The following is a 26,681-nucleotide window of genomic DNA, read 5'->3' as shown; positions in this document are numbered from 1 at the left end:
GGATGCAGTTGGCTTTCTGGGCTGCGAGCCCAGACTGCCGGTTCATGTTCATTTTCTGATCGGCCAGCACCCCAAGTCCTTCTCCGCAGGGCCGCTCTGAATCTCTTCTTTGCCCAATCTGTAGCTGTGCCTGGGATTGCTTCGACCCAGGTGTAGGACCTTGCACTTGTCATGGTTGAACTTCATGAGGTTGGCATCAGCTCACCTCACAAGCGTGTCAAGGTCCCTCTGGATGGCATCCCTTCCCTCCAGCATATCAACCGAACCACACAGCTTGGTGTCATCGGCAAACTTGCTGAGGGCGCACTCAATCTCACTGTCCATGTCAGCGATGAAGATGTTAAACAAGACTGGTCCCAACACCGATCCCTGAGGGACACCACTCGTGTGGTGGAAAATACAGCATCTTTCATCCTTAACATTTTTATAGCAGAAAAGTTACTGCTTCTGCATTATTGTGCTGCTGACGTACAGATTTCTACAATTTTATCTTTTAAATGAAAAATTACAAAATTGAAGAGCGTGCATACAATCCCTTGAGATCAGTAGGAATTTATTTATGAGATTTCACTGGATTTCCTAATTTCCTAAATTTCTTTCATTCTACTAGAGTTCATTTTTTTTAAAATATGAGTTTCATTTAAATGATGCTATATATTAATTTTTAACTTTCATTTAACTTTCTTCACAGAATTAAATGCGTTATATCTGAACTGGGCAGGAAAGTGTTTAGGGAATATTCTAAATATTTATGTAAATTTGGTTGATTTAAAAAATTTCTAGTAAGAAGCAAATGAAATGAACATTTGTGTCTTTAGCTTTATGCATTCACACTTTTTTGTACTGGGAAAATTGGATATTGTTTCATTGTCACTCTTGACACAGCATATGTTTATGCCTTTAAATATTTGTGTGCACAATATGATACTATTACTTAAGACTTGAGAAAAAAATAACTGATCGAATGTATAAGGAGTGATGCTAAAAAGCAATGTGTTTTTTTTAATACAATTTAATTTCATATAAATGCCAGGAATAACCAATTTGTAGTCCAGAATGTAGGGAGAAGATAAGTGAGCTCAGCATTGTTGAGAACTTGCTGGTGATATTGCGTGAATACGATTTGCTTTCTAAAAGGTGAGACTTCACTTGTGGATTAACTGTTTTAAATTTATTTTGAGTTTTTCATTTAGGGACATGTTTATTTAGAGGAATTATTTAATATGCCACTTTAATATACTCAAAGTTCTGACGTGTATTTTGAATCAGATGCTGACACAGCAAAATCTTTTTTAGTAGTTTTCTTACAAGCTGTGTCCCCTCTCTTCACTGATGTTCTACAGTGCAGTGCAAGTAACTTGTGTTACCATAAAGTGATTGCAGGTGCTTTGGAGTGGTAGCATCTCCTTTTTGCTCCTGGTAGACCTGAGTGATTAGGTGGAAAGCAGACTGAATTCTGACAGCTCCTGGGAAGCCCAATATAAACTAGTAAAAAAATTGCAAGACAAATAGCTGTTGCAGTTTATGGCAGAGGCTGGGTCAGACCGCACATCCCTTTAGTCAGAAAATCATACAGGTTCCTTCAGTTCTTTAGCTACGACTGCAAGCTGAGCATAGTGTATCTGCATTTCAGTAAGAAACCAAAAGACCCTCAAAATTGATAATACGTCACTTACTTATCACATTTAAAACTATTTTTTAAATTTCATGCTTAATTATTTCACTCATGTAAATTATTTTACATATGACTAAAGATAAAGGAATTGAACATAGTGAAAGATTTTAGTTTCTGAGTTTGAAATTCTTTAGATTATATGTAAAATAAAAGTTTGTTATAAAATTGGAATTTGAATGTAGACAAGAAATGGATGAAGTTCAATGCTACTTAAGAATCATTTTAAAATTAATATGTGAATCTGAGTTATGTTTCGCTAAGCATACGTGCAGCTTTATTTGCTTCAACTGGAAGTGGGACTCTCTAACCCTATTTCTATGCAAAGTTCACCTTAATTGGGGTGAAGTTAATGAAAATCTTGTACAAACTTTTGAAATTATATATTCAATCCCCTTTCTAAACCTAGTATTCAAAACATACTAGAGAAGAATCACAATTATTTGTGAAATTATTCCAATTCCATAGATAGGCTTTACAAGTCAATGCCATCAGCGCTCCCGGTAGCATTAATGCCATTAAGAAGGTGGTACCTCATATAAACTGCAGTCCACCTGTCCACCTCCCATCCTGACTGTGCATGCTTGGCTGCCTATGCTGATAGCCAATCTCAGTGTAAATATAATTTTATCCCTTCTGAAAGCTGAGCTTCTTTTTTTTTTTTTTTTTTTTTTACAGTGTTTGTACAGTTTACAGTGACTTTTAGCGATTTTCCTTAACTCCTTTGCTTTTTATTCTTATTATTATGGGAGGCCTCTGTTCTTTCTTAAACATTCGCTGTCAGGTTTTTTCCCCTTTGCTAACTGACAATATGAAGTAATGATGGAGTTATTGTTAAAAGTGCTTGATGATTTCTCTTTTTTAGGCTCACAGCAGAGCTGTTACGTCTCCTCTGTGCAGAGTCACAGGTCAAAGAGCAAATAAGAATGTATGAAGGTGTTCCAGTCTTGCTCAGCTTACTCCATTCTGATCATATCAAACTTCTATGGAGTATAGTTTGGATTCTGGTACAGGTTTGTGAGGATCCTGAGACTAGTGTGGAAATCCGGATTTGGGGTGGAATCAAACAGCTCCTTCATATTTTACAGGGGTAGGTTTTCAGTCCTCAGCATTGTGGCGATTATATGAGACTGTTTCATATTTTTGGATATATTTGACCAAGTGCTGTTTTATCAAGTAGCATCTTTGTGTTCAACTGTATGTGATGTCTGCAGAAATTATGACGCTATTTAGAACATAATGAATAATTAGTGGTTTTTTTCAGCTATGCATATTTCATTGTTATCTAAAATGGTTTTAATATTTTCACTGTATAAAGTAAACAATGAATAATGATAAATGTCATTACTACCTAATTAGATTTCCTATTAATCAGACACCTATTTCATGAGCTAGAATAGCGAATATGATTGATGAATGTGGTAAAGGAATTTTATGTTTAAAGGCTTATTTGTTTTTTCAAAGTGTATTAGCTATTTTAGTGGAAAACCTCTAAATCTTTAAAACTTCAGAAATAGTTAACAAAGATATGTTAAGCCTTTTTTTTTTTTTACACTGCAATTTTTGTTTTTTTTTTCTTTCAGGGACAGAAATCTTGTTTCTGATCGCTCTTCAGTTGGAAGTCTATCCAGTGCGAATGCAGCAGGGAGGATCCAATATTTTCATTTGTCAAATGATTTGAGTCTTGATGAGATGCAAGAAAATACTTTCTCCCTTCAAGCTGGTGAGTTTATGTGGCCTAATCCTCTTTCATGTGTGTACTTACACTTGCACAAAGGGATTATAAATATTTCAAATTTGAAATTGTAAGATTTGATGCCTGCTTTAGGGAGCAGGAACACCAAGTCAGCTGGGTTTATTTCCAAATGCGCAATGCCAGAACATGTTTTCAAAAAGGACACTTTTTCTAGAAAGAAGTAAAAGATAAAGTACTAAGTACATAAAGATTTCTTTCACCTGTAAAAATATCTCAAACATATATATATATTTCCAATTGTGTAGCCTGAGATGATTTTTATTTCATCATAACATAGTAAATTTAAATAGAGGCAAAAATATGAGTTACCAGCTGGTTTTGAACTCAGCACCATGAAGCTGCTAACTCAGACCCTCCTTCCACCTCCCTGGGCGGGATAAAGAGAATCAAAAGAATATAAAACCCAGCCCGACCTGAGTAATGATCTGCCCTTCTGGGTGACTCCGCCCAGTTTATATACTGGGCATGACATGCTGTGGTATAGAATACCCCTTTGGCTAGTTTGGGTCAGCTGTCCTGTCTTTGCTTCCTCCTGGCTTCTTGTGCCCCTCATCACTGGCAGAGCATGAGAGACTGAAAAGTCCTTGATTGGAGTAAGTGCTACAGAGCAACAACTAAAACATTGGTGTGTTAAGGAGGGGGGGAGTGAATGTGCAGCTGGATGGGCATCTGGCCCTTAGCTAATGTTAACCCACCACACTATCTGAATGTCTGTTTGAATCTGGCCCTAAATGTTACATCTGAATTTTTATTCTAGCCTGTTGTGCAGCAATTACTGAACTGGTGCTCAATGAGACTAACTCTTACCAGGTTGTACAGGTAAGAAGACTTTATTCAATTAAGTAAAGCATTAGAGCTTATAATTTGACTTAATTGTTTTAATTTGTCACCATAATTTAATTAACAAAATGAATTTGAAAGGTATTGGAAAATATGACTTTCTATAACTTTAGTATCTCTGTTTCTTTATACATTTTCACACAGAGACATAGGCAGAAGATACCAACATATGTATCTAGTTGTCTGGAAGAATAAACAGCCTTATTCAGGCAAAGTTAATTTTGGCATCTCTTGCCATGCTCTTGCCATATTCAAAATAGGATAGTAAATAAGAGTAATAATGGAATTAACTGAGAAATAAACATTCTGAATTTCATGAAGTTTACTAAAACAAAGTCTGTGGAGCTTATATTGGCACATTGCTGTTTCACAATTTGTCTTTTCCTCAGAGTATTTATTTCTGGCATAACTTCTGCACTCTATCCCCAGGGCTGTGTTTCTAAACCTCATTGAAAATGTAATATTTAAATCAGCTAGAACCTATGGTTCTGCAAACTGTTCTGAAAATCTTTGGTGTGTATTCCAGACATAGTCAAAGACACAAATATACAGGACATTAATACCAGCTGATAGCTGTAGCCAGCTCTCGTACTTTAAATGTAAAGTCGGTGATCAAAGCCTTCAAGTTAGCTTATAACCCAATTAGAGGTATTCCTAGGGGAACTGAGAGAACAAAAAGCCTTATATATGACCAGGAAAGAAGTTCCTATATATCAAAACTGTTGTTTCAGAGGAAAGGAATGGACGTAAGTCTAGGGAAAAAAAAAGGAAGTATTTTCTGCATATCTTTAGCACCACAATTGCCAATAACCATACTCATTTAGACTTATTTAAACTGGGTAAGTTTTGAAAACAATATAACTCCTGGAGGACTTGGGAAGTAAAAGGCTGGTTTTAATGCAGTTTTTCTGCATTCCTGTAGCAGTGCATGACAATGGTGGTGTCAGTAAATGTCTTACAAATTGATGTAACAATGTGCAGGCTGGAAAAATGTGTTCGAAGCTCAACTTCTTCCACTTATCCTGTTAAGAGACAATGATTTCCCCATTTGTTGAAACACCAGCTAGTGTGCTCCTTTCAGGTCAGGATGTAGCTTCAAGCATCTTAATTTCAACTGGAGTTCCACCCTACAACAGTCTCTTTAATTTTAATCCTACTTGTTTCTCTGTGATAATGAAACTTTGAGAGTTACGTGATGACTGAGATGAAGGAACTCAGGTTAAAAACAGATAGACGAAGAAGATTTGCACCTCTTTCAGTTATGTGCTGAAAAATTAAACCAGTATGACCTCTAAAGGTTTATCTCATACAGTGGCAAAGTTAGCTTCTGCTGTGTCTGCCCTCTACCTGTTCATCCTATGTTCTTTTTTCAACTTACAACTTCAGTAGTAGTCTGCAGCAATTCTGGTATCAGGGCAGAATGTGTTTATGACTCAATGGCTGTACTGCACAGCCTGAAACCTTAGCTTAACTCTGTCTTCGTGGGTTGTTTAAGAAAGCATGTCAGGAGACATGCAGCAGAGCCTCTGCAGAGCTGCCACGTTGTGCTGGTTCCCTTCAACTCTGCTAGAGAGGAGAGTAGTCTTCAACAGGGAGCTTGTCAAGCAACTGGGAGCGATACTATAAGTCTACCACTGCCCATCTATCAAGCCAATACAGTGGATGCATTGATGGGGAAGACACATGGTTACATGAAAATGGAAGCTGAAATACAGTGTGGTTTTCACAAAATCCTACTGAAGGTACAGACATACTCCTCAGGCTATCAATTCTGGTGTTTCTCCAGTTTCTGTTTATTGAGACTGGATTTTTGGTCTCTGTCAATTCAAAATATCCACATGGTGATGGCAGATCTATCTATTGCTGCAATTCCTTCACCTCTAGAGGCACAACTATTTCTTCATGATCTGTTTGCAAGCTGTCTTTCCAGTATCAGTTTGAACGTAATGATGACTTAATTCTTATATATGTTTAAATCCTTTGAGCTTATAATTTAGGTGTGCTATAGGATGTTGAGAACTTGTCAGTTGGTATTAGCTTCTGATTTATCTGAAGTAACACTTCAGTGTTATTTGTGTGCTTCAGTTTTTTATTTGTGTGCTATGTATACATATTGACCTTTTTCTGTTTACAGGCAAATGGGATATATACAATAGCAAAGCTGATTTTACCAAAGAAAGTAAAAAATGCCGAAACCGCCAATTTATTACAGGTAGCTCCCTGTATCCAATTATCATTGCATATTGAAAGCCCCAAATAGTCCCTGAGATTTTGTTTATTAGTCTAAATTTATTTTAAAATGCAGTAAAAAAAAAATCTTACTTAAAGGGTGGAAAAAATCCCAGCAAAACAAAACCTGGAATAACAAATGGCCCAGGTTAAACAGTGACTCAGTTTCTGGTGCTGTATTCTGATCTACTTTGTTTCTGGGACTTCATAAAGTGTAAAGGAAAATGAGTATTTTTCTTATGATAACATTCCCACCCCTTTTTCAGGCTGTCCAGCACCAGAATTTCTTTTTAGTGTCTTGGTCTTCATTGAAAATCACTGTAGATTTGACAATATACTAATATCTATTTCTTTCTGAAGAATCTTGCTGTTGCTGTTAAATAAAATATATGAAAACATCACATGAAGTAGAGCAAATTCAAACGTAGGATAAATACAGAGCTAATAAGTACGAGAATGGTTTTTGGGTTTGCATATCAATACCTCCATAAATGTACTGGTTTATGTCAACTTAGGCTAAAAGTTATCAGTGGTAATTAATTATCTTATAGCTCTTTTCCACCGCCTGTGAAATTATGTTGGTGTCTCTAAGCTATAGGAAAGTAGTGGTCTAGGGTTCAAGGATGAACACAACTGCTGCTCTCCAGTTGACCTTCTCTGGGCAAGTGTTGAGGTCCTTAGCACAGGTGAATGTAGTCAAGTTCCTGTTTCTCACCTGCTCTTTGTTCAGGTGTAGCCCTACACTAGCAGGGCTAAATAGCTACTCACCTATTTTATCAGGTAGACATACCTGGATTGCAAGGAAAGGCATTTCCACAAACAGGAAAATAACTCATTGTAGTGACATCTTTCTCTTTCCAGTTCTAGATTAGGGTTGGAGTGCAGATTCAGTGCAGTACCTTTCTTCTGCAGTGAGGTTTGTTAGTGCGTTTCAGTTAAATCAGCTTAAGGATGAGATGAATAAAAATCTCCTTGGAGACTAAGTGAAACTAACATGGAGTCTAATAAACTGGAGCATATGCTCATTACAGTTGCCTCATACAACTCTAAGAAGCTTAATTGTGCCTGCCATGGTTTAGATTCCATCAGGATGTGTTGGAATTAAATCACAAAAGATAATAAGCAACTGTAGTTGTGTTAGACATTAAGCTGTGTGAATTAATAGTCTACTCGATCACATATGAAAACAAAATCTGTTTCAGGCACACAGTAAGAAATGTATTTTTTCACAAAAGCTTGTTCAGATTCTCACCCTGTTTTCTGTATTGCCTTAATCATTATTACTGCTGTGCAGTACAGCTGCAGCTATTGGAATACTTTTTTTTGAATTTCATAGGTATTTTTCTTAGAATTCTTGCAGTGCCAGTGTGGTTTCTTTACTGCTCCATTGTTTGTGTTTTCAATGATTAAATTTTCAGCTTCTTTCTGCCATAATTTCTTAGTGATCTTACTTCACTACTTTAAGGGTAACTGTGATATCAGTCATTTATTCTGCATATATACCATATATAAAAATCATTATGCCTTAACTGAAGCAAATTAACAAATATTAATTATAAATCTAGTGCACACACACTACTAGAATGTTAACACCATATACAGAATGTTAATTATAAATCACACAGTACTAGTGTGAGAAAGATGAATATTAATCACTGTTTAAAATATCAATTTAATTATTAATTTGTTATCATTTCCCTTCACTGATGGACTTTTTACAATAAGATCTATGTGTAGTCTCTAAAATGAAAGACTTTCAGGGTAGCAGCTATGGCCCAGATAGTCTGGTTTATTTTGTACAGCTAAGTTGTGTCTGTGATGCTCAGTGGAATGTTAGACATCATAACATCCCAGTCTTCCCTTGTGATGGGGAGTATACGTTGGATTAAAAAGAAACATTGCCTGTAAAAGAGACAGCTTCATAGCAGCATTAACATACATTCATTTTCTGTAAAAATTTAGGTATCCTGCTTCCTTCATCAGTAGCATTTGGCCTTTATTTCCTTCATCTAATGCATTTTTTATATATTGAAAGATTTTTTTTTAACATGGGGATTAATTCTGCAGTTAGCACTAAGGCACAATTACCATTGCCTGAATAGGGGTTATCACACTGGACTATAGCAGTGTTTTAGTCACTGATGCAATAAAGTAATTCTAAATTATACTAGAGCCTTTTACTATTTGCATTGTTTCAGGTATCAATATCTTATTTCACTTTGGCTCACTTTATACCATCATCTTTGTTTGGTCAGCCATACATGTGCCATACTATTGACTCTTGGTAAACGTGGTTAAAGATGAATTGCATAAAAGCATACTTACTTTACAAATAAAAAGAGATGATTAAGGCTTAAATGTTCCTCAGCATGTTCTATAGCTTTAGTCACCCACTTTTTTTCTCCCCTTCCCCCCCCCCCACTTTTTTTTTTCCTGCTAAATGGCTCTGCCTGCTTTTAAATTACAGGAAAAACTTAATACATTTTTACTGTCTTCATAATCAGGTTGGTATCATAATCTGTCTAGTCCTTTAAATACAAAGTTTACCACCATGTGAAGTCAAGGGGAATCCTTGACGTTTATCTGTGGCTTTTCCAATTATGTATAAATTTCTCATTAATTGAAGTATTTTCATGCTGTAGTGTTACGCTTTCAGAGCCCTGAGATTTCTCTTCAGTATGGAAAGAAATCGACATATCTTTAAAAGGTATGTTAACAAAATGTTCTGTGAAGCTCCTTTTAAGATAGTTGTTCAAAAGTTGTCAATCCAATCAGAAAGACAAGTTTTTTAAATGTTATTTGTTTTCAACAAGAAGAAATAGTAGAAATAGGGCAAATTCTGTCCTGCCCAGAGTTTCAATTCACCATTCCTGCCTTGCATCAGTGAGAGCTACAAGATACAGATGCTCAGTGAGGGGGCTTCTATTGCACACATGCCCGAGAACCTAGCTCTTTAGGGGTTCCTGTGCATTACAAGAAGGAACTAAGATAAACTGACAGCAAGTATAATATAATATACTAGAAGAAAAAAAAAAACAAACCCAAACAAAAATTACTGGAAACCTGGGAGGTGGATTGACTTTAGAGAGGCTTCCATTTGTTTGGACAACTAGCATATAAATACCCAAATAATGGAGGCTGACATCTGACTTTTGAAAGGTCCTTTAACTTCTGTGTACGTAATCATAGAATCACAAAATATTTTGGGTTGGAAGGGCAGAGACACCTTCCACTGGACCTGGTTGCTCTGCGTAGGTAAGTATAGCCTTCAAATATTTTTTTCCTTAGAATATACCATCATTCCTATGTAATGTTAGAGGACTAATATCTGAATAGATCAGTAAAAATTAAGTGCATTATTTAGCACGTTCTAAAGTAAGTTGAAATAATAAACACTGAAAAGTCTATGCTATATATTAATAGCCACTATACACTGTTTCCAAAGTAAATTAAAATGTAAACTTTTGTAGACTTTTCCCTACTGACTTGTTTGAAATCTTCATTGATATTGGACATTATGTGCGTGATATCAGTGCTTATGAAGAGTTGGTATCAAAGCTAAATTTATTAAAGGTAAGTAAAAACCTTCATAGCTGTAAAAAGCTATACTCTTTGCACTTTCTTAGCACAAGAAAGGCATGACATTCTTCTATTTATTTACTTGTAATTTAATTTATAACCAGGAAGATGAATTCAAGCAAATTGCTGAAAGTATTGAGAACATGAATCAGAATAAGGCACCTACAAAACATATAGGCAATTATGCAATTTTAGAGCACCTTGGCCGTGGAGCTTTTGGAAGCGTATATAAGGTAAACTTATTTTTTGGTATTAATTTACAGGTTTGGGGGGAGGAGTGGGTCTAATACTTCTTTTAGGCAGTACTGTTGTCCTGGTTTCAGCTGGGATAGAGTTAATTTTCTTTCCAGAAGCTGCTGCAGTGTTGTGTTTTGGCTTTAGTCTGGGAACAATGCTGATAACACACCGATGTTTTAGTTGTTGCACTTACCCCAATCAAGGACTCTTCAGTCTCTCATGCTCTGAGAGTGAGGAGGGGCACAAGAAGCTAGGAGGAAGTAGAGACAGTACACTTGACCCAAACTAGCCAAAGGGGTATTCCATACCACAGCACGTCATGCACAATATATAAACTGGGGGGAGTTACCCGAAAGGAGCCAACCACTTCTCGGGTCGGGTTGGGTATCGGTCAGCAGGTGGTGAGCAGTTGTTTCGTGCATCACTGCTGTTTACTTCTTTTTTCTTCTCCCTTCCCCTCTTAGTTTTATGTTCTCTCTCCTTGTTATTTCACTTATCATTATTATTAGTAATAGTAATTAGTTACTGGACTGTTCTTATCTCAACCCGTGGGGTTTACACTCTTTCGATTCTCCTCCCCATCCTGGCTGGAGGGGAGAAGTGGGGGGTGAGCAAATGGCTGCGTGGTGCTTTGTTACTGGCTGGGCTTAAGCCATCCTCTGAATTTTGGTAGGGGAGTGCAGACGGGAAGATGCCTTTGGGGATCTGCTGTTAGTATTTGCTGTACTTTTGTTTGATCCCTCTTGTATTTGTAAGATTGACCAATGTATCTCTTAGGTTTCTTACTTTCACTTTCTTTTAATCCCTTTCTACAAACAGCATTTCTGTCTATTGCAGAGGCTAAATAATCTGTGTAAAATTATAGAAACTCAAGCATGTTTTATCTGAAAGGCAATACTGGCCACAGATAATGTTACCTCAAACACAGAGTGTACTGCTTACCTGTACTGTAGGACTCAGTTCATATGGCTAATCACATCATGTACAGAAAAAGCTAGGATTGTAACTTTTGTGAGTCAGGTTTGGACTCTAATAATTGATCTGGTAGCCATAATAATATCATTCTATCCCTGCCCTCTATTAACTTTACAAGGGTTTTGATTTTTTCACAGGTTAGAAAGCATAATGGACAAAATCTCCTGGCAATGAAAGAAGTCAATTTACACAATCCAGCATTTGGAAAGGACAAAAAAACCAGAGACAGCAGTGTAAAGAACATTGTCTCTGAATTAACCATCATCAAAGAGCAGGTATGTCTCATGAACTCTAGTTTCATGTGTGAGCATTCTGTTGTTAGCATTATTAACTGTGAATTCTTATATGAAAAGCTGCCTGGCAGAAAAGGCCCTGGGGGTGTTGTCTGACCGTTGGCTGACCCAGCTTGTGCCCAGGCAGCCAAGGCAGCCAACAGCATCCTGGTCTGTATCAGCAATAGTGTGGCAGCAGGGCCAGGGCAGTGATCATTCGCCTGTACTGGTCACTGGTGAGGCCGCACCTCGAATCCTGTGTTCAGTTCTGGGCCTCTCACTGCAAGAAAGACATTGAGGTGCTGGAGTGGGTCTGGAGAAGGGTAATAAAGCTGGTGAAGGGTCTGGAGCATAAGTTTGATGAGGAACAGCTGAGGGAACTACGGGTGTCAAGTCTGAAGAAAGGAAGGTTCAGGGGAGATCGTTTCACTCCCTACAACTGCCTGAAAGGAGATTGTAGTGACATGGGCTCTTCTCCCGAGTAAGAAGTGAAAGGACAAGAGGTAACAGCCTCAAGTTGTGCCAGGAAGGGCTCAGGTTGGGTATTAGGAAATATTTCTTCACCAAAAGGGTTGTCAAGCACTTGAACAGGCTGCCCAAGAAAGCTGAGTCAACATCCCTAGAGGTATTTTAAAGACCTGTAGATGTGATGCTCAGGGATATGTTTTCGTGGGACTTGGCAGTACTAGGTTAATGGTTGGACTTGATGATCTTAAAAGGTTCTTTTCCAACCTAGTTGATTCTGTGATTCTGTATTGCATTGCTTCCAGCTGCTGTTACTATTTTTGTCTGACCAGTACAATATTGGCCTGTTTTACCTGAATGCTGTCAATTTGAAAACCTTCTTACTGTAACATTAGCAGCAGAGCAGATGCATGTTAGTAAAGATTCTTACTTCCTGTGTTGGTGGTATTTGAACTTTTCAGGGATTCTTTAAATTAAGATTGTGATAGAAAACTGATGAGTCTTTGTTCCATTTAGTGAATTCTGGGTCTTAAAATACAAGGAGAAGATGGTATTTTTTGTAATTGAAATTTAAAATCCCAGAGTGATCATTAGTGTTCTTAGGCTAAGAAAACCAATACTTTGATGCAGGTGTAATTGCAAACTCAAACTTCATTTACTCTTTCAATTATTAAGGGAAGAGTGGATAGGAATCATGCTGTATTTTCCTCCTGGTTGTTCTTGTAATGTGCAACACTTCTCTGTTTGGAATAATAATGAAGGTCTACTGCACTGCAGTTCATAAAAACGTTTCTGGAATCCTTCTTCCAGTATGCAGCTAACCATTATGAATACTGTACCATCAGTTTAACTATTCTAAACATCTACATTTCTTTCCTCATTGTAGCTTTATCATCCGAATGTTGTACGATACTATAGAACATTCTTGGAAAGTAAGTATAAATGCAGAGAATTACCACAGTATACATAATGAAGAAATAGAAATATAAAATGAAAACACAACTTGAAAGGAATGTGTCAAATTTCAGCAATAAATGCTAAGACTTTCTTCAAGAACTGCTACAGTTCAGACAGGCTTATATTCCTTTAAAACTGAAAAAGTTATGAGAGATTACATTTGTTTATCAGTAAAACTAGATGCAATATAGACATGTAGAAAGCATAATTCTCATCCAATAAAGATCCAAAATTTACAACTGGAATGCTGTGTAGGGAGAAAAGCTATAGTGACTAGTTGAATGATAGAGATTGCTCAGCCATATTGTTTAAATTTTCTTTTGTATAAAGAGTTAGCTACATACATGTTCCCACTGAGTGATTTCCATGGAGTGAATTCCTTATAGTTGCTGTGATATAAACTGAGGAAAAAAAAAGAATAACAAGGAATAGAACTATGATTAAATATATTTGCACAAGTGTTTTTTTCAAAGTAAAAACAGCTTTAAAAATATATTTAAACCTCAAATATTCTATTGCCAAATGCCTTCTCTATAAATGTAATCTATTAATTCATTTTCTTTTATGTAGATGACAGGTTGTACATAGTCATGGAGCTCATAGAGGGAGTGCCATTGGGAGAGCATTTTCACTCTTTGAAAGAAAAGCAACAACACTTTACAGAGGAAAGAATATGGCATATATTTATCCAAGTAAGGGCCTCCATTCTTTTCGTTATCAGGACTTTCTTGCATGAAATTAGTAGCACCATTATATTTGTTAGGCTAATAACTGACAAAATAGTGTTTATTATATCAGGTACTAATATCAGATTTTAATTTAATTTAATGTGCCTTTATCTAGGTTGTAGTTAAGAATATTAATGAGACCCTTTCTGTTTGTTTTTAAGCTTTGTCTAGCTCTTCGTTATTTGCATAAAGAGAAAAGGATTGTTCATCGAGATCTCACTCCAAACAATGTCATGCTGGGGGATGAAGACAAAGTTACAATTAGTAAGTAGACCTATTTACTTAAAGAGAATTTCCTGTGATGGATGTGAGTAGAATTTCTTTACTGAAACTTTCAGAGATTTTCAGATTTCCAGGCACTGGAAATTTACTTGGAAGCCAGTAAATTATTGCATTATTATACTGTTATATAATTGCTAATGAAAATTTTGTGTTCCTTGTCACCAGGTGTCTTCAGCCACAACTATATTTATTACAGACTTGTGTGTCAAATATGACAGAGATGATTTAGCCCTAAAAAAAATAGACTATAGTTATGCTTCAAGGCCTGTTTTTATTTAAATCAGAAAGAATATTGAGATAATCAACTTCAGACAACAAGTGCTAGTGAGCATACTAAAATATAACAACCATCTGCTCTATTCCAGTTGTACCGTGAAATTGTTTAATATCCCTCAGTTCCCAGTGATCAGCTGCAATGAGGTGCTATTTGTCTAAGCCTGTGGTAGTAAATATTCTTGATGTATGCTTCTAGAATCTCCACAGTGTGGAGGAAGGACCCTAGGCAGGTCTCAGGATAGGATTTGAAAGCAGTATATGTGTGAACAGTACAAAATATGATAAAGTTTTACTCTTTGAGTGAAATAATGCAACCTGGTACACACAGCAAGCCTTACGGGCAATTCATATACTGTACTTTTTAAAGTTCTCAAAGCACTACTGCATGCTTTCTTACTGCTCATGACACAGAACTAAATAAACAATTTGAATACTGCTGAATTGTTGTGAGAAGTCTTTACGCAGAAATCAGTCTCTATTCTTTAAAAATAACAGGGAAGTATAGTCATACTCACACACCCAACCAAAAAGCCACTTGGTTAAAATAGGCAAATATATTTAACATCTGTTGTTTTATTGTATTTATAGCTGATGATACATATACTTAAATTCGTTATTAAATCCTATGTGCTAAACCCCTCTGATTCTTAGTAATGACACAGTTTTGAAAGAAGGTCGTTTAATAGAGCACTTGTCCCTGAGTAATATTCAGGTTATTATTTTAAAGGAAAATATCATATTTTGTATTTTGTATGAACAAACTGCCACTGAGGGGCACTCTTGTACTTATTTAACACCTTAGCATTGGCTCTGGTCCGGTCTGTGTGTAAAGATGTGTAAATGTACTTTCAAATGTAAGCTAAAAAATAGCCAATGAAAAGCATTTATATTTCTGTCAAAGATTTACAGAAGTTGGGAAAACTGGAAGAACTGAAGCTTATTTTGATAATTTTGACAGTGATAGATTTAAAACTTTTGCAATATTTAAACAAACATTTTATTTAGTACTTTAGTACCAGCATACATAGAATTTTCAGTGGGAGGTTAAGACCTTTTATCTATTACTTCCGAATTTTATAGAACCTTGTTGCTTTACAACTTTAATGAAATTAAGAATAGTTTACTTTCTTTCCAATGATAGTAAATATATATGGTATTGGTGCATGCTGTGATAGTATGCCTAACTCATGTATGACAGCGTCTAGAATATTTGCAATCTTGATAATTATATTCCACAGTATTTGAGAATTTCAGATGGTTCTAGATAAAAGTTAATATAAAATCTCAGATAAAGCTGGAAATGTATGCTCAAATATTGAGAAATCTTAAGTCTGCCTCTGCATTGAGTTTATCCTGTCAGCTTTTATAAAAGGAGAAGGTCTGCTCTAAAATATACTCAGAACTGTAGGTCTGTGTTTGCAAGCTGCATAGTCATTCTAAAGAGAGACCAACTTCAATTTTCTGGTCTTTCAATTTCAGTACTGTCCAAAACTTGTCTTGATCTAATTAGAGTAATAGGACTATCTATGAAATAGTGTTGTGCGACTATGTAATTAAAATATGGCCTCTGATAGTCCGAATTATTTTGCTTTATAACAGAAGCTTGTATATCTTATAATACTGCTCTTTGTCCTTTCCTCAAGCAGTGCTTCTGGAAAAGGTAACTCTTGTTAATCTTTTGCTATGAAAATCTGTAGGCTGAACAATATAACAAAGGCACCTTATTGCTCTGTAACAAACATTCTTCAGATGTTTTATTTAGAGAGGTGCCTTAGTTTTAGACTGTCATTGTAGATTGTGATTAAAAAAATAAAGTGAGCAATAGACTGGAGCAAAGTGCTTCCATAGGTTAAGACTCATTCCGTTCTGTGTATGGCTTTGCAGCGGCCCCAAAAATCAGCTACTTCAAGAAATTTCTGGGACTCACAGGTAAGCATTTCTCACTGTGTATGTAAGAACTGGGCCACTCATATTCAAAATCCCATGAAGACCTCGTACATTTTCTGAGTTTATATTGGTTGAAAAGGAAAGGAGTGCACAGTGTAGGAGACATTCCCACCTTGCTGTCAGCACAGAAAAAAATAAACCTGCTGAAGGATTACGCTTGTTTGTTCTGAATTCATGGAGAGATGTTCTACACTGGCTTTTGTAGAACAATTCCAGCAGAACTTGGTAGGCAGGGATCTATGGTGAAGGGTAGCTGAAAACTAGAATCCATACAGGCAAAAAACTCTGCAACTGGCCTGGCACAATGTAAGATTAAGCTATGAGGAGCCTTTTCTAGTGGTGGTCTCTGATATCATCTTTATAGGTTTGACTGAAGAAAGAATATATGAGGTAATAGTGGGAAGAATTTTTGTATCTGTATAGTCACACTGTTATTTTCTTTTTCTTATGTATCGTGTGTGATCAGACACTATCCTTATCCAGGTTTTTGATTATGGTTTTGTTTTTAAAGGTAGGCAAGACACAAGTGAAAGTCCTAAGCCCAGTAGATACTTCGTTCTACTGTGAAGATTGTGTAACTTCCTTTGCATTTCCCATGACATCTTTTAAACGTGCCAATTACATCTGAATTATCCCAGTCTTTTTCAGGCTCTTTTAAGCTGTGTGTTGTTGCAAATGGAAACAGACATTTACAGTCTGATCCTAGCCAGGCCAGTGGTGATACAAGATCTCTTTCTAACTGCAGAGAACTTTAAGCATGCTGTTGTTATGTGTTCTCTGGAACCCTACTCATCTGTTCTGTTTCATCACAACAACCATCTCTTATGTTGGTACAGCATTTAATCATAATTGATAGAGATACAAAAGCTGGGAAAATATAAATATTAAATCACCTAACCTGCAATTTTGTAAAATCTGTCATTCTAAATTGGTAGAAACGTGTTACAAAACTGTACATCTCTGGTCAGGCTGAATGTCTGATTTATCATTTCTGACACACACACACACACACACACACACACACACACATAAAATAGTATTTTAGCCTGAAGAAAGTTGTTTTGTTTAGGGTTTCAGAGATTCATTGAATCCATACTATCTGTGGCTGTCAGTTTAATCTGACCAGCCTTTTCATAGTAGACATTGAGAAGTTACAGTTTTCTGAACTGGAAATGCACATGTACTTTCATCATAGCTATATTTTACTGCAGCTGAATTTTGTTTCTAGTGCAGCATATTTCTGTCTAGAGCTCCATAGCTGCATCTTTTTGTTGGACAGAACAGAAGAGTGTAGATAACCACTTTTCCTCAGTGTCATCTAGCTGCAGCAAAGTTTAGATCTTTGGGGCCGTGTGGAATCACTCTGACAACTTTCAGCTCTGATATCAAGGAGAATTGTGAAGAGTTCCATATTCTCTTTTGGGTGGCTTGCTCTGTTTAATATTTATAATTGTAATGTTACAACAGTAGCAAAGAGGATACGTATGGAACTGGAACCTGGGATTGTGTAGAAGTGAAATAATAGTTTTGAGAAAACTCAGCTCTCTGATATTCTTCTAATCATAGCTGGCAGGCATGAAGTGTCAGAATGGTGAAGTGAATGAGACTTGGACAGTTCAAACAGTTGCTGGGTGCTTGAAAAAAGCTACCTGTTAACTTTGTAATTGAGAATACTTGTTTGCTGGGTGCACTTTTTAAAAGACCTGCTGGCGCTTGATTCTGTGCCATGCCCAAAGAAGCAGTGACCGTGAGGTAAAGTTTAACTAGTGTCGATTGTGTGTTAGTCACTAATTTTCTGAGTCACTTGGATCAGTGTTATTTATTTTTTTTTTTTACAGATTATATGGCTCATCTAACTGTTCTTCATTATGAGAATTGCTATCCTTTATGCTAAGATTCAAGGAAATGCTTGTAGTACTTAATTTTCAAAGCTTCCATAATAGGCCCAGTAGAATTTTCCATTTGTTTACATTCACAATCAAACATTCTGGACCATATTGGTGGGTTAATAGCACAATTGCATCTCTACAAATCTCAGTTCTAGATGTGGATCTAGTTCAGAAGTTGCTAGCTCTTAGTGCAGAAGTTACAAGCTTCACAAAACTGACAGATAGTAGACTGAGTTTACAAAGCGCTGCTACTAGCACACAGAAAGGAAAATGGTAGAATAGTTAGATGGTGCATTTGTGAATGATAAGAAATTAATTCTGTTCCCATTCTATTAATGGAAAAGAATAGGATAAGTATGTCCTACTGTTGATTAAATTGTAAATTATCTTGATCTTACGATATGCTTTTATAGAAAAAAAGATTAAAGTTCTATTTTAATCTTTCAGATCACTGTAACTTAGTAAGTTGCTGATAAACTCTCTTGATTACGGTTGCAAACTTGTGGAAGAGAAGCAAAATGATTTTGTCTTAGACTGAGCCTTTCAGGGTGAAAGGAGAATCTGTTCAGTTGGGACACCAAAAATCTGATCTGAGTAGGTCTGAAGTTCATGTGTGTGGTGAATCTGATATTCTACTCAGCCTCCTTTATTGCTTTGATTTTGGTGTTCATGTGCGTATGTGATGTTAGGAATAAATAATGGCATTTTCAAACAGGGTTAAAATATAAATTGAGGGAATGAATGTGCAAATACGAGATCAGTGCTGTTAAGATGTAGTATCTGGAAAATCTTTCTCTTGTTTTTACTGTGGAAGATCAACCTACTAGGTGAAATCTTTGGGAAATAAAATGGCAAATGAAAAAACAGATTGTGTCAAAAAAGAGAAAAAAACCATTGCAGGTACCTAAAATATTCATTTTAAGAGACTGCAAAGATTTAGAAGGTTTTTGTGATTCAGAGATGAAAGTTGAAAAGATCGTTCTGTAGCAGGTTAGGATACTAATCAATTCAGCCTACATTTTTTTCATACTTCTTTCTTCCCTTCATGCTCTCTCCCCTGGCATGTAATGTTTTCTGAAATAATTGTACTTCATTATCACTTACCCTAAACAAGTTGTATGTAAGTGTGAAAATGAGTGAAGAAGGATGTTTCAGAATCTAGAGGATTATAACTCCATCATTTAGTGTTATTCCTATTTGAGAATCATCTTGCAGGATTGTTTGACTATTTTTTGATGAATTAAAAAAAACCCAACCAAGCAAAAAAAAAAAAAAAACAACAACAAAACCCAATCCAAACCCCCAAATGTTTGGTTTTCTAGGTTCCTGATATACACAGGAAAAAACCCTCAAGGCTTAATGTTTACAATCACAGTACAAAATCTAGTCAAATATAATAATGCTGTAGGAAATATGACTATTAGTAATGAATTGCTGTCAAAATTGCATGTCTAGTCATAGGTTATAAAGATCCCTGTATTGATGAAAGTTTGTTAGTTTTTGTTGTCTTTGAGCAGACTTAAAAATGGTAGATAACATCTTTCCATTGATGCCATTAAGTGTCAAGACCGCTTCCTCATGGAAATGTGTCATCCATTAGCATTTTGGTTTTATTTTAGCTGTGCTACAAAGTAAGCGTTGTTTGGTTTTTTGTGATTTTTACTTTTCAGGAAGGTGGGACAATCTAACAGTCAAAATGGGGGCGTTTTTTATTTTGGGGGGATGAGGGAGTTGCCTTCTTAACGCCAGTTTTTGTCCTGCATTGAAAGAATAGAGAGGGTGACAAGTGGTAGACAATTCAATGATTTTAGTACAGCAGTATCTGGTCTTGGACTAGATAAAAGCAGTGTGAAGCTAGCCTAGAAAAAGGGCTGAGCTAAACTCATCAAGACACAAGTGCCAGATGAGCTGGTTTCCAAAGACAGTGCAAGAGAGGGGTAGGACTCATCTTTTTTACGGCAGACGGTTACTAGCACATCTTTCTCATAGGATCTTGTTCTGGATCACTAGAATGTGTTTATAATTTCCTCTTTGAATGAACTGATTCAGCATGTATTTCTACATCCTGATGTTGGCAGCAGCTGGGTGGCTCTCCCTACTGTTTTGTGTTATCTCTTTGCTTTACTCTTACCAGCCTTTCTTTTGGTTCATCTCATTTACTGGTTTACAAAGCTTTTACTGGCCTTCTGAGTATGATTCTCTAAGGGCTTTTCCATTTTTCTCTGGCCACCTTAATTCTACTGATATTAATCATGATTTGTCAGCATTGATATAGTTCCTTCCAGTAAGTGCTCACAACAGTTCTGTTATTTGGTAGATTGCTTTTTTGTCTGTGCAACTGGAAGCAACAGGAAAATATTTGGAAGCTGTAAGTTTTGTATTTCATTCTGAAATTGATGAAATTCGTGTCCGGATGCATCTGTATTCACACAGATGTGTAAATTGGGAAGGTCTAGTTTCTGAAGAAGGGCCCTCTCCTGTACTTAAGAGCTATGCCTTAATGCAAGATGTACCACTGGATGAATTAACTAGTAAATTGAGATGGTTCAGGAAGAATATTTTCTTTAACAAGTAGGATTTTGAATTTCAGAAGTGACCAATCAGGTCATAACGTAAGAATCACTAGATAAGCTCCAAGGTTTATGTAGGTCTCTGTGCTAAAAGCTGACACTTGGGTAAAGTTCACAAAAAGCTGAGCAAGTATCGAGTTTTCTCTCTCTCACAATTCAATTCCAGCTTCTGAAAAACATAGTGGTATGGTGTGAAACTATTTCAGGAAATTGCCTAATATGAATTGTCACAGTGGGTCCTCATTAATCAAGCTTCAGTTCACAACTGAAACAGTGCATACCAGTTAATAGGGGTCATCTTTATATTTGGTTATATTTTCATTTAATAATATGGAATGCAGGTCTCTTGCAGTTCTTAGAAATTATTTCTTTTATTTGTTAGCTATTGTAGCCTTTTCTGGCATCAAATACCAAATAAAGATTCCTGGAGTATTAAAAGTTGTAGACCAATTTATAAGATGCAGACAGATGCCTAAATAAATTTAAAAAAGAAATTTCACTAGTAAGATATATTTCCTTTTCATTCACTTCTGTATTATGGGCTTGAAAAGGCTAAGGAAAAATCATTTATGTTTATAGAATCATAGAATGTTAATGGTTGGAAAGGACCTTAAGATCATCTAGTTCCAACCCTCCTGCTGTAGGCAGGGACATCTCCTGCTAGACCATATTGCTCAAGGTCCTGTCCAATCTGGCCTTGAACAAAGGCCTTTTTGCTAAAGAAATGTATCTCAGAGGTGTAATTTGTCTAAACTTGCATACCTTTTCATTATGGGACAAACTCTGACTTATAAATATGCAGGGTTTAAAGACTATGCTGTGGAACACAACCGGCCCAACAGCATGTAGAAGGGATTTTAACTGAGAACGAAGCCAAAACAAGACACTGGGATCAGTAGTTTGATGTAAAGCTGATTGTTCTATGCTTTATATTCGTTAGCTCTGGCAGTGTCAGTTTTATGTAGGAGCTTCTTGCTGGTGTCAAGATGGCTTAGCAGAATTTGGAAAAAAAGTTATTGCCTGTGAAATGTTTTTTTCCTCTCCATTTCTGAGAATCTGAGCCTAAAAGACAGAAAATATATTTAGCCCGTTTGGCTGATCTTGCCCTTGCTTTCTTTTTTTCCAGATAATCATTAATGTTGTATTAAAATAGACTACTTCCAGAACCAAGATGTCCAGCTTTCCTCTTTCGTTTTCTAAATCTTTCAAGTACCAGGAACTTAATTTATTGATTGATGTAATGTCTTAATACCCTTTCTTCATAGGCTATTATGTGAAGGATTACAAAAAAGGGAATGTAGAATGATTCACCTCTATGAACTCAAGGAAGTATCAACATTGTAAAAACCTCTGGTCCTTTTGGGCTTAACTCAAGGACAACAGGGAGGCTTCTCAGTGATCCTGTTAATTTAGCATTCTTTCTACTTACATTTTCCAGGCACTGCAGAGCTAGTTCTTCTTTGAACATTTTGTTAAAAAAAAAATGACCTGCAGCCTGGGTGCCTACATTTGGCTTTCTTATCAAAGTCCCTTTCTGAATAAAGAGATCTTCTCCTCTTCAGACCCTGAGGCTTGCACCGAGCAAAAGCCAACAGAAACTGTTTTTTTCTTGCCTGTGTTTCCTCTGATCTGCAGCTTTTTTTGATGAGTAGAAACATTCTGAACTTAAAGTTTTGTGAACTGTCTCACTGCAAGAACAATTGGAATGAGGATGGGCTATGGCCTCTGTCCAAGTAGAACAGGACCCTTAAAATATTTTAAACAATATTATTTATCACACAAATCTTCCTACTTCTGAAGTAGTATTACAATGCAAGATTTATTAACAGACTTTAACAAGAACAATGATTTCCTCTTGCTCTCTGTGCTTGGATTTAATAAAGGGCAATGTATCTCAGCTGCATTGTCGTGTTGAGGCAGCAGTAGAGTACTGAATTGAAAAAAATTAACTGTTTGCATGGAATTTAGATTAAAAATATAATCTCTGAAGACTGTGTGTGGCAGTTTTGTGAAAGACTACCTGCTAATTACACAAAAGGTCCTTATATTAACGTAATTACATAATCTTCTAAATCTACAGCTTTTGTCACAAAGTAAGGCTACGATTCACCATTATTTCTTACCAGAAGCAATCTTTGAGCATGAATTGTTCAGGTATTAGACCTTTGCCATACTCCTTTGGAAGTCTGTCCTTCCTAGCTATTGTAATTTGAAAGAAAGCAAAATAGTTACTAACTTAATTAGATAATTTTTTCCATTAACTTGGTCTTTAGATCACTTCTTATCAGATACTTAAAATTTTTGTGCTGTTTATTGGAATATATCAATGGAAACCTGAAACTGGTCATGTAGTTTGAATTACAATGGATCAGAGGTGTGTTTATAATATCTTTAAAGCTTGTAGACCTGATTCAAACAGAAGTTGTTGATTAATATTTAGATAGGAAAATAGTATGGTGCAGTGCTGCAAATTGTAAAAGATAAAAAAAACCCAAACCTCCCTTCCACCCTTTCCCAACTTTTCAGGTGTTGTGGATGAGAACCAATTGTCATGCAGAGAGGGTGGTTATTGACATCTGAATCTTTTTATTTATTGTAGCTGACTTTGGTCTTGCAAAACAAAAGCAAGAAAATGGCAAACTTGCATCCGTAGTGGGAACCATTCTGTACTCATGGTAAGTACACCTGCAAACAACATCCAGTCCAGTGACATCCATCTTAATGGTTACTTTTTTTTGAGCAGGCAGACAAATTTCAGTTGAGTAAGTAACAAGGTGCAAGTTGCACACCCACAGCTACTGTGCAGTAGTTGGGTGCCTACCTATTTTTCTGTTGCCTATCATGGTTACTGTGGGTTAACTTGGTGCAAAGTAACTGTGGTTGTGTAGTAACTTATTCATCTATCTTTACACTTAAAGAAGTGTGTTTTCAAGTTCTAAAAAGATATATGTAAACAATCAAAATTAATTTTAAAGGCTTTTAATGTAATTGTGGCTTCAGTGTTCAGCTACATTTTATGCGTAGACAGTTTAGATTCTGAACTATTTGTTAATGGATTTGTTTTGTATCAGTAGGCATTTGGTTTTAGTAATTGAACTGAAAAAATATTTTCTGCAGTTTGAAATTTTCAATGGTGGAAAAGCATGACACACATAGTTTGCAATTTGAGTTTAGTAAATACATAAATGACTGCTCTAAACCTTTGCCTTAGACAATACATTATTCAGTCTGCTGAATGAGCTGCAGTTTCTTTTGGCATCCCATTTGCAAACCAGCCAAAGTGAGGAACCATGTTGTGTTAAATTGCTGTACCAATATAGCTACCTAAGTTCCTAGATTACTACTGGCTTGTGTTTTGTTTTCTCAAGAGCATGGAATAGAAAGCATTTCCTATCCAAAGTTCCCCTCAATATGTAAACAGTTTATATAATTGAGAGTATTATATGCATGTCAGATTCTCTCAAAAGTAATTGTGGTCAGGTCAGAGTATGGATTTTTGTGTTGCATGATGGATAAATAACAAACATGTCTGTTAATTGAGGTTATGGTATTGTGAACAAAAGGGAGCAAATGTAATCTGGGTAAAAATCCAAATTGTGGCAAGCGCAAGCTCAGTATTCAAGTAATAGAGGTTGATGTGTTCTGGCCCTGCCATTTGAGCTGAAAATTTCTGTTAATTGAAATGTTAACATCAGAAATCAATTAAGGAGTTGCTAATCTGGATCTCTCCATTTGCAAAATTATTGGTTAAACTTTGCCAACCCTAACTAGTGCTTTATTACGGAAATATGTTTGCAATATGTTCAGCTGAAGCTTTGCAGATCCAAATATTCCTTGTTCCTGCACGGGTTTCCTCCAGATTCTTTTAACGCCTTTTTATGTACAGCTGCTGTTCCCTCTCTTCAGGGTCAGTCTGTTGCTTCTACTCAGTGTTGAGCTTGCTTAAGGTTAGAAGTTGGTTTCCTTCTTTTAGTGACTTTCTGGTTCTCTTGTTCCCACTACTATAAATTGCCACTTCTAGCTCCTGTAAATAAAGTGAAATTTATTTGGCATAGGGAATAGGAAAAGAAAACTACAACGAATGACACACAAACAAACCAAGAATGTTGCACATCATGGAGTCTATAATATTGTTTCCTGTTTTCATCAGAATTTTTAATTTACAGAATACAAGCTAATAAGCAGAAAAACCTGTTAGAATGTTATATCCTAAGTAAAAACTGGAAGTGCTTTCATCCTAAATTTCTTATAAGACCACTGTACTGGCTGAGGCACTAACTATATTTCTCGGAAGCTTACAGGCATTTTTGATGTCAGTCTTCTTCAATCTTCTTTTCTGCTGTGGTGACCACATGTGATGGCCACATACCTTCAATATTGCTTGGCCTGTGTGGCTGTAAAAAGTAGTTAAAAGTTCCAGCCTACTGGGGGAGCTACTGGTAGCTCCTCTGAATTAAGAGGGAGGGTCAAGAACTTAGGTATTCGGCAGTTGAATGTAATTCATGTTGCCACTTTTGAGATTGCTACTTGTGATTTCCTAGTGGCAGAATGATAATGTCTGACAATCCCTAGAAATCATGAAATCCTAAAATGGCTTCAAGAGTGAGTCCTTGTAATGTGTATTACACCTTGAAGACTAATGCTTATGCTGCTTCTTAGTGAGAAAAAGTAAGTTGCTTGGGAGGCTGCCTCAATTGGGAGGATGCAGTCAAAATACTCCTGAAGCACAGCACAGTGATATGTTTGAAGCATATCATGGTGCGTATCAGCAGATTGCACTGCTGATCACTATGCTATCAGCAGAGTGATAGTTTGGGTGGTTAAGTGTAGTAAACTTTGGTGTAGCTAGTTATGTGCTATGGTTTTCAGCTCCTCTGAAATAATTGATTTGTTTTGTGTAGTCACAATTAGGCAGAGAAGCTGTTGGCAGGAAGTTATTGTGCTCCTTTGAACAACAGTTATGGGTGAACTGTCTACAAATTAGATTAGTCTTTAGAAGTGTCAATTTCCAAACCTGCCGCTGATGTCTTTGGGTCTTCTCACATTTTATAGGAAATTATTAGATAGTAATGTTCTGTAGATGGAAATACTCTTTTAATTATTATTTCCTTGGTTTTATCTTTGTTCATAACACATTTATTATCATTTATACCCTGTCTTTGTGTACTGAAGTTCATATCAGACCTGAGACTTGGCACTTCTTTTTCTACCTCTTTGTCCAATTATTTGAACGCAAGCATGAGGAGAAAATACCACTTGCATGTTTTAGTCTCTCAGTAAGTGGCCTTTTGGGACACTACTTGTCAGTTCTGTTCCACAAGCAAAATCATGGAAGCAGTGATCCTTGCCTGTCTGCAGTCAGAAAAGAGAACAAGAGTGCTTCACTGATGTTTTTGTATTTAAAATGTATGCTTGAGTAATATCTAAAATGACAGGCTAAAGCACTGAAGTTTCCAATGTCATAATAATTTAAGAATGTTAAAAAGGCTTTGCAAGCTGCTGAATTCACTGGATCCCATCCTTCAGGGTACTTGGCTAGTACTGTGTGTGACAGTGGGCTTTTTGATATGGAAACCTGCTCACAGAGTGAGGTGAACTGATTGGGAATTTTAACACAAAGTCATGAAGGATATAGACAAGTCAGAGGCTATAGACTTGATCAGTGCTTGTACTGATTGATTTAAGTGACTGGATGATTTAAGTGAAGGGCTGTAAAATAATCAAAATATTGGTAATGCATGTCTACCAAGAGCAGCAATATTAGTTCCTGCATTAAAAAAAAGGGGGAAGAGAAAGAGCTGTGTCATTTTAGAGTGGCAGAAATAGCTTTCTTCTGAATAGACAGATCAATAGTTCTGGGTAGTTTGAGAAGGAACCCACCCTTCCTGGAGCAGACAATGTAGTCTATACATATCACTGTATGTACCAAACATGTTTGTATTTGGGGTTGACAGAATAAATTTGCTAATGCAATTTTTTTAAAACTGTGTCACCATAAAATACTATC

General features: G+C 36.3%; 1 protein-coding gene across 1 annotated transcript in view; it reads left to right on the top strand.

Moving 5' to 3' along the window:
* Nucleotides 1–26,681, top strand: part of NEK10 (NIMA related kinase 10) — a 95,946-nt gene that overhangs the window by 10,465 nt on the left and 58,800 nt on the right. The window contains exons 10-22 of the mRNA XM_065669211.1: nucleotides 1,051–1,137; nucleotides 2,538–2,762; nucleotides 3,256–3,395; nucleotides 4,186–4,247; nucleotides 6,403–6,480; nucleotides 9,140–9,204; nucleotides 9,968–10,070; nucleotides 10,181–10,309; nucleotides 11,426–11,563; nucleotides 12,912–12,957; nucleotides 13,553–13,674; nucleotides 13,872–13,974; nucleotides 23,274–23,349. Of these exons, the coding sequence (XP_065525283.1) occupies nucleotides 1,051–1,137; nucleotides 2,538–2,762; nucleotides 3,256–3,395; nucleotides 4,186–4,247; nucleotides 6,403–6,480; nucleotides 9,140–9,204; nucleotides 9,968–10,070; nucleotides 10,181–10,309; nucleotides 11,426–11,563; nucleotides 12,912–12,957; nucleotides 13,553–13,674; nucleotides 13,872–13,974; nucleotides 23,274–23,349 (1,374 nt within the window). The remainder of the gene's footprint in view (nucleotides 1–1,050; nucleotides 1,138–2,537; nucleotides 2,763–3,255; nucleotides 3,396–4,185; nucleotides 4,248–6,402; nucleotides 6,481–9,139; nucleotides 9,205–9,967; nucleotides 10,071–10,180; nucleotides 10,310–11,425; nucleotides 11,564–12,911; nucleotides 12,958–13,552; nucleotides 13,675–13,871; nucleotides 13,975–23,273; nucleotides 23,350–26,681) is intronic.

The sequence above is a fragment of the Lathamus discolor genome, chromosome 2, assembly GCF_037157495.1.
Source record: "Lathamus discolor isolate bLatDis1 chromosome 2, bLatDis1.hap1, whole genome shotgun sequence".
In the NCBI taxonomy this organism is placed as follows: domain Eukaryota; kingdom Metazoa; phylum Chordata; class Aves; order Psittaciformes; family Psittacidae; genus Lathamus; species Lathamus discolor.
This window is presented reverse-complemented; position numbering and strand designations above follow the sequence as displayed.